This window comes from Nicotiana sylvestris, chromosome 1 (genome assembly GCF_000393655.2).
Source record: "Nicotiana sylvestris chromosome 1, ASM39365v2, whole genome shotgun sequence".
In the NCBI taxonomy this organism is placed as follows: domain Eukaryota; kingdom Viridiplantae; phylum Streptophyta; class Magnoliopsida; order Solanales; family Solanaceae; genus Nicotiana; species Nicotiana sylvestris.
The window spans coordinates 37143566-37151346 of record NC_091057.1 but is presented as its reverse complement, the minus strand read 5'-3'; the positions used below and the strand labels follow the sequence as shown (position 1 = coordinate 37151346).

Here is a 7781-nt window from a genome sequence, read left to right as displayed (position 1 = left end):
ACTACCGGTTGGGCAGTCATGCATTTACCACCGAGCTACGGTCGGTCAGGCAGTCATACATTCACCATCGTGCGACAGCCAGTCAGGCAGTTACCACTCATTAGTTGGGCAATCATGCATCATCAGATATAGATAATAGTATCAAAGAGAAGCATTGTATATATGACTATAATAAGTATGTATATACGGTGGCACTTCAGAGATTCAGGTTGATTCTTAGACATCTTTAATTAATATTGACTTATTGTTATGTTTCAGTTCTGCCTTACATACTCAGTACATTATTCGTACTAATGTCATTTTGTTGGGGATGCTGCATTCATGTCTATAGGTATAGATAATTAGTTTGACGACCCCTCATAGTAGACAAGATTGGCATTCAGTGAAGGATCGGTAAGACTCCACTTCATTCAGAGTGCAACCGAGTCTATGAGTTATCGTGTCAGAGTTTTGCTACAGACTTATGGGTAGGTTGGTACCCCGTCCCATTTGATGTCAAATAATCTTAGAGGCTTTGTAGAGAAAGGTTTATTTTGTAGAGTATGTCAGAGGCCTTGATGGCCCATGTATATTCATATTTTAAGAACGATGGTTCATTGATACAATGTTTGCCCACTTATAGTTAAACATTATGAGTTGTGGCCATGTTGGACCATGATAGTTACAAAAGAAAAACAAATGAGTTACAGAGTGGTTCACTCAGGCTAGTATATCACTGGATGTGTCAGTCAACTTTGTAGTAGATGTCAGCATCTAGTTGTTGAGACTCACGAATGTCAAGGAGACTCGCAGCACAGTCTGAGGATATGTCGATGAGGCTAGCACTACTAATAGCACTAATAGTCTGGCAGTGGAATATGGTGGCATATCCGCTATCCCGGTAGAAGGGTCGGCTGCTGTGGAAGGTAATGTAGATTCTAAAGGCTCAGCAGCCGAATTAGTAACCACTACCACTGGCTCACCACACTGGCCAGTGGAGGTAGTAGTTTTACCCTTGAATTTTGGGTTGTCAACTCCCTAGAAGATGACTCATCCACCAAGTGGAAACTGCACTGAATTTGTTGTGATTGGGCTTCAGCTTGTGCTTGCACGGAATTATCCTCTGAAGCGTCCCCATATAGGACATACTCAATGGTTTCGAAGGGTTCAGGAACTCTGCTTGTGGTTGGTTTCTTGCATATGACCCTTTGAAGTGCTAGAGGTAGGTTGCTTTTGCCTCAACCTCGGCCTAGGGAGGGTTCTGCCCTCCCTTTTGACATATCTCCCTTTCCACGTGATCTAACCATTGTCTGCAATGCATAAGGATAAGAGTCAATTAGATTTGTAAACTACAGATACATGCATAACAATTACAGTAAAGCAGTCACAGAAGGGTCAGTGCGGATCGCACAAAAGTGAGTGCAGATCCAAACTACCCAATGAAGACCGCACAAAAGTGAGTGCTGCCGCACAACCAAGAGTGCAAACTACACAATTTTGAATGTGACCGCACAACCCCAGATTTAGACTACTAGGTTCTCTGATGTTTCATCAGTACGGACCGAGCAAAAATAAGTGCGGTCACACAAGTCCACTGCGGACCGCACAATTCATGAATATACTATCCCTAACTCAGAGAGCTGCGGAAAGCACAAAAGTGTGTGCAGCCACAAAGCTTAAAGTGCGGACCGCACAAAAATGAGTGCGGCCGCACAATTTGAAATTTTCGGGTATTGACTAGGGTTCATGCAATCTTTTCATAATTTAAAAATTGTTTGCACAATTAAACATGGATAACTACTTACCCAGACCCCAGTTAATACTTAATATGCTACCCACATGATTCTAAACAAAAAATGACTAACTATTGACATTTTGAGGAGTGTAACTAACCCTAGACCAAAGAACAAAATTTTTTTTTTAAAAAAAAGAAAAATCTAAAGATGGAATCAACATACCAGTAATGAAGATGCAGGTGAGATTCAACACTGATGAAATGAGGGAAGATTTGAGAATCATGGGAATATGAAATGTGCTAGCTCAAGGCTCAAGGATCGTAAAGTGTAAAAAGCTGAAAGAGGCTCTATTTATACTTTGACCCGTTGGTCCCAAAGTTTTACCTAAGTGCGGCCGCATAAATTTGATGCGGTCCGTACTCCTTACCTGCTCCTATCAAGACTTGTTGCGGACCACACAAAAATGAGTGTAGCCGCAGAATTACTGTGGATCGCACAAAAATGTGTGTGGCCGCAATTGTTAAGGATTTTTGACAGGCCAAACTTCACAGACCATGCATTTTTGTACTTCCAGTTGTGCGACCGCACAATGCGGTCCGCATAATTCTAGTGCGGTCCGCACTTCTTGTGACGCTTAGCCAAATATTTAGGCACACTCCCTATAATGCACACCCATTCTAGAATACACTTCAAAACTATTTAGCACTAAACAAACCCTATCTAATCTAAAATAGAAAAACAAGAGAAATAAAAAGACATGAATTACCTCCCGAGAGACGCTTGATTTAATGTCGCGGCATGATGCACATGACCAATCACTTGAAATGAAGAACCGCCACAATGTGGCCATAATCAACCTTGCCAAGATAATATTTAACCCGGTGTCCATTGACTCTAAAAACCTCATCATTCTTATTTTTCAAATCTAGATCACCAAAGGGGGTTACATTCACTACTTTAAAGGGCCCACTCCATTTTGATTTCAACTTGCCTGGAAACATTCTTAACTGGGAATTGAATAATAGTACAAGATCACCTTCTTTAAACTCTTTGTTATGGATGTACTTGTCATGGAGGTAATTTATTTTCTCCTTGTAAAGGAATGAACTTGTATAGGCATGGTACCCGAATTCATCAAGCTCATTCAATTGCGACACCCTCGGGTTTGCCGCGACATCCCACTCAAGGTTCAACTTTTCAAAGCCCACATGGACTTATGCTTGAGTTCTACCGAAAGATGGCACGCCTTCCCAAACACCAATCGATATGGAGACATCCTAATTGGCATCTTGTAGGCCGTCCTATAAGCCCGAAGAGCATCATCAAGTTTTATTGATCAATCCATCCGGTTGGCATTGACTGTCTTTGACAAAATACTCTTGATCTCCCGGTTAGAGACTTCAACTTGCCTGCTTTCTTGAGGATGTTATGGGGTCGGTATCTTGTGAGTAACACCATACTTTGTGAGTAAGGTATCAAAAGCCTTGTTGCAAAAATGCGAACCCTCATCACTAATAATGGCTCTTAATGTACTAAACCTCGTAAAGATGCTTTTATTTAAGAATGCTACCACACTCCTCACTTCATTGTTGGGAAACGCAACATCCTCGACCCACTTGAACACATAATCAACCGAGACAAGAATGTAGGTGTTCCCACAAGAACTAATAAATGGACCCATGAAAGAAATACCCCTCACATCAAAGTGTCTATCTCAAAAATGGTGGTGAGAGGTATTTCATTCTTCTTTGAGATCCCACCGGCCCTTTGGCATTCATCACAATGCTTGACAAGCTCACTAGCATCCTTGTAGAGAGTAGTCCAATAGAATCCACAACTCAAAACTTTTCCTGCCGTACTTGCTCCACCATGGTGACCACCATATGGTGAAGAGTGGAAACCTCAAGAATACCCACTTGTTCTTCCTCCGGCACACATCGCTAGATCACACCATCGGTACATATCCGAAAGAGATACTGCTCATCCCAATAATAGCCAAGGAAATCTCGTTTGAGCTTCTTCCTTTGGTTTGAAGAGAACTCATTTGGTACAACGCCGCTCACAGGATAGTTAGCTAAATCAGCAAAACATGGCATCATGGTCATTGAAATGGCTAGAAGTTGCTCATCGGGAAATGAATCATTAATCTCAAGGCCATCATGTGGCCTCTCCTCCTCCTCTAATCGGGACAAGTGGTCCGCCACTTGATTTTCACTACCCTTGCGGTCTTGAATCTCTAGATCAAACTCCTGCAATAGAAGCAACCACAACATCAACCTTGCTTTAGAATCTTTCTTTCTCATAAAATACCAAAGTGCTGCATGGTAGGTGTGAACAATTACCTTAGTACCTATAAAATACGGCCAGAACTTCTCCATATCAAAAATAATAGCAAGTAGCTCATTTTCGGTCACTGTGTAGTTAACTTGGTCATTATTCATGGTCTTGCTCACATAGTTGACCGAATGGAAGATTTTGTTGATTTTGCGCCCTAACACCGCTCCAACTGCAACATCACTAGCATCACACATGAGCTCAAAAGGCAAACTCCAATCCGGTACGGTGATAATAGGAGTAGTAGTTAACTTGAACTTAAGTAGCTCGAATGCCTTCATACGATCTTCATTGAAATGGAACTTGGGATCCTTCTCCAAAGTTTTGCACGGGTTCACCACCTTTCAAAAGTCCTTGATGAATTGGCAATAGAAACCCGCATGACCCAAAAAGCTCCTCACTCCCTTCACGGATGTAGGGGAGTTTGGAGATCACCTCAATTTTGGCCTGGTCGACCTCAATACCATGCTTAGAACTTTTGTGGCCGAGGACAATGCCTTCCTCAACCATGAAATAACACTTCTCCCAATTAAATACCAAATTAGTCTCCTCACATCTAGCCAAGACCTATCCAAATTGTACAAGCAATCATCAAAAGAGTTTCCAAACACTAAGAAATCATCCATGAAGATCTCACAAATATCCTCCACCATATCAGTAAAAATGGCCATCATACACCGTTGAAAAGTCGTTGGTGGATTACATAAACTAAATGGCATCCCTGAGAATGCAAAAGTACTATAGGGTCAAGTGAAGGTAGTTTTTTCTTGATCTTCCGGAGCAATGAGAATTTTATTGTAGCCGGAATACCCATCGAGGAAACAATAGAAAACACGCCCGGCCAACCTATCAAGCATTTGATCATGGAAGAGAAGTGGGAAATGATCTTTTCTTGTAACATTTTTTGAGCTTGTGATAGTCTATACACACCCTTCAACCGGTCACCATCCTTGTAGGAATCAACTCGTTCTTGTCATTGGTAACCACGCTTATTCCCCCTTTCTTTGGGACACATTGCACCGGAGAAGTCCATGAACTATCGAAAATGGGGTATACAACCCCGGCATCCAACCACTTTATGATCTCCTTCTTGACCACCTCTTGCATTGCTTCATTAGCCTCCTTTGATGTTCAACGGATGGTTTGCCACCCTCATCCAAAATAATCTTGTGCATGCAAAAGGCGGGGCTTATGCCCCGGATATCCACCAAAGTCCATCCGATTTCTCTTTCTCTCATTTGTAGCACCTCCAATGTGGACTCTATCTGCATATTAGTTAAACACAAAGAATGTATAACCGGTAAAGTAGAAGAAGGGCCAATGAATTCATACCTAAGATGCGGGGGAAATGACTTTAATTCCAAGGTAGGAGGCTCCTCGATTGAGGGCTTTGTTGGAGGAGTCTTCCAGTTTTCAAGATCTAAAGATAGCTTTCGGGGCTCATAAGTGTACGAAACCATTCCTTGAAATGCATTCACATACTCCACATAGCCGTCTTTCTCCTCATCATCTTCTAGATTGAGCAAAATGGATTCCAAATTATACTCAACATTCGTTGTGGCACTAGCATCATCAATAATCACACCCGTCACCAAATCGATGAACGAACAAACTTCATTACTATTCGGTTGCCTCATAGATTTGCACACATGGAAGACCACCTTTTCATCACCCACCCATAAACTCACCGGCTTCCACATCAACAAGAGCCTTCCCCGTAGCAAGGAAAGGTCTACCCAAAATAATAGGTACCTCATAGTCCACTTCACAATCAAGAATCACAAAGTCTGCTGGGAGGATATACTTGTCAACTTGAACCAATACATCATCAATAATACCCAAAGGCCTCTTCATTGTTCGATCTACCATTTGCAACCTCATGGATATGGGTCTTGGTTTCCCAATTCCCAAAGTTGTGAACACCGAGTAGGGCATCAAGTTGATACTTGCCCTATGATCACATAATGCTTTGGCAAAATCGGCGATCCCAATAGTGCAAGGGATTGTGAAAGTGCCCGGATCTTCCAATTTTGGAGCCATTTAGTGCACAATAGCACTCACTTGATGGGTCATCCTGATGGTTTCATAATTCATTGATCATTTCTTGGTTACCAAATCCTTCATGAATTTTGCATATCCCGGCATTTGTTCCAATGCCTCAACCAATAGCACATTAATTGACAAACTCTTCGTCATATCAATAAACTTTTTGAATTGGTTTTCACTATTTTTCTTTGCAAGACTTTGATGGTATGGAGGAGGAGGCCTTGGCATTTGTGCCTTAGCCTTTGGCACTACCGGTTCCAGTATGTCAATCACGTGTTCCCTAGACGGGTTCACCTTTTTTGGTGTTTCCTCCACACTTTAACCTATATCAATTCTCACTTCTTCATTAGCTTGAACCACATTGCTTGGGATTTCATCTTTTTAAACCACAACATCTTTATCTACAATCCTTCTTTGATTGGAGGTGGTTGCATCTCCACCTTTTCCACTTCTAGTAGTCACGACCATAGCATGTCCCATATTATTCCCTCCCTTTGGGTTTACCACCGTATCACTAGGTAGTGCCTCCTTAGGACGAGTGCTCAAAGATTGTGAGATTTGGCCTAATTGAACCTCCAAATTCCGAATAGTAGCGTTGTGAGAGGCTAATTGACCATCGGAGTCGACATTCTTCTCTATCATATGTTTAAACATGTTTTCAGTTCTACCCATCTCATTGGAAGAAGAGCTCGAGCCTTAAGAAGGATAGGGAGGTGGATTGCTTTGTTGTTGGAACATCGGAGGCATTTGAAAACCCGACCTCCGGTAGTTGTTGTTGTTGTTGTTGTTCCACCCTCCTTGGTTATTTCCTCCCCAATTGCTTTGATTATTGTCACCCAAATTGCCTTGATGATTACCTCCCCAATTGCCCTGGTTGCCTTGATTGTTCCAATTTCCTAGATTAGGATTGCCACCACTCCATTGCCTTGGTGGTTTTGGTTGTTCCAATTTTCTTGGTTCCCTTGTGACCTCCATTGTTGTGATTTTGTCCTTGAGCATTGTTTCTTTAACCTAGATAATTGTTGACATATTGAACTTCTTCTTCTTTCTCATTGAATGAATCACCATGATCATTGTGGATACCCAATTTTGTCCTCATAAATTTTCTCTCTCTCTCTCTCTCTCTCTCTCTCTCTCATATATATATATATATATATATATATATATATATATATATATATACACTTTCAAAACAGAATTTTGCATTGTTATTTACTTTACAAATCTATACAATAATTTTCTATAATATTTCATAACTTTAGAGCTTTTAAATTGATTTTTCTGCATTTAAATTACTTGAATAATTATTAATTATTCTTTCAAATTATTTTTGGGATGACTCAATTATCTAAAATTATTAATTTTATCTATAATATATGCTTCAAATATTTTTACCTCTTTTTTATAATTACATTAGTATTTTTGGGGCAATTTGCACAATCTTGCAATAATAGCCTATATTTTACAATTGTATTGCATTTGTCATTTTATTCAGGGTCAAAATCATATCCCGTATTTTTATAATCTTCTACTATTATTTTAAAACATTATTTTGCATAAAGGGCATTTTTTATAATTTATTTTATTGATTTATTAAATTATTTTCCCCTTAATTTTCTATTTTTAAATTTAGCCCAAATTATGATTAATTTCGGACCATTAAGGCCCAAATAAACCACTGGCCCA

The 7781-nt window shown here is 40.4% G+C and overlaps 1 protein-coding gene across 1 annotated transcript; it reads right to left on the bottom strand.

Annotated features, from left to right (window-relative positions):
• Positions 1-5717: 5717 nt before the first annotated feature.
• LOC138868798 (uncharacterized) lies at positions 5718-6089 on the bottom strand. The gene has a single exon (XM_070146372.1). It carries the CDS (start codon positions 6087-6089, stop codon positions 5718-5720), a length of 372 nt encoding a protein of 123 aa, XP_070002473.1.
• Between the last annotated feature and the right edge of the window lie 1692 nt (positions 6090-7781).

Bases quoted from the DNA above. Each gene is read 5' to 3' on its own strand.
- LOC138868798 (XM_070146372.1), bottom strand. From the start codon at position 6,089: ATGGCTCCAAAATTGGAAGATCCGGGCACTTTCACAATCCCTTGCACT.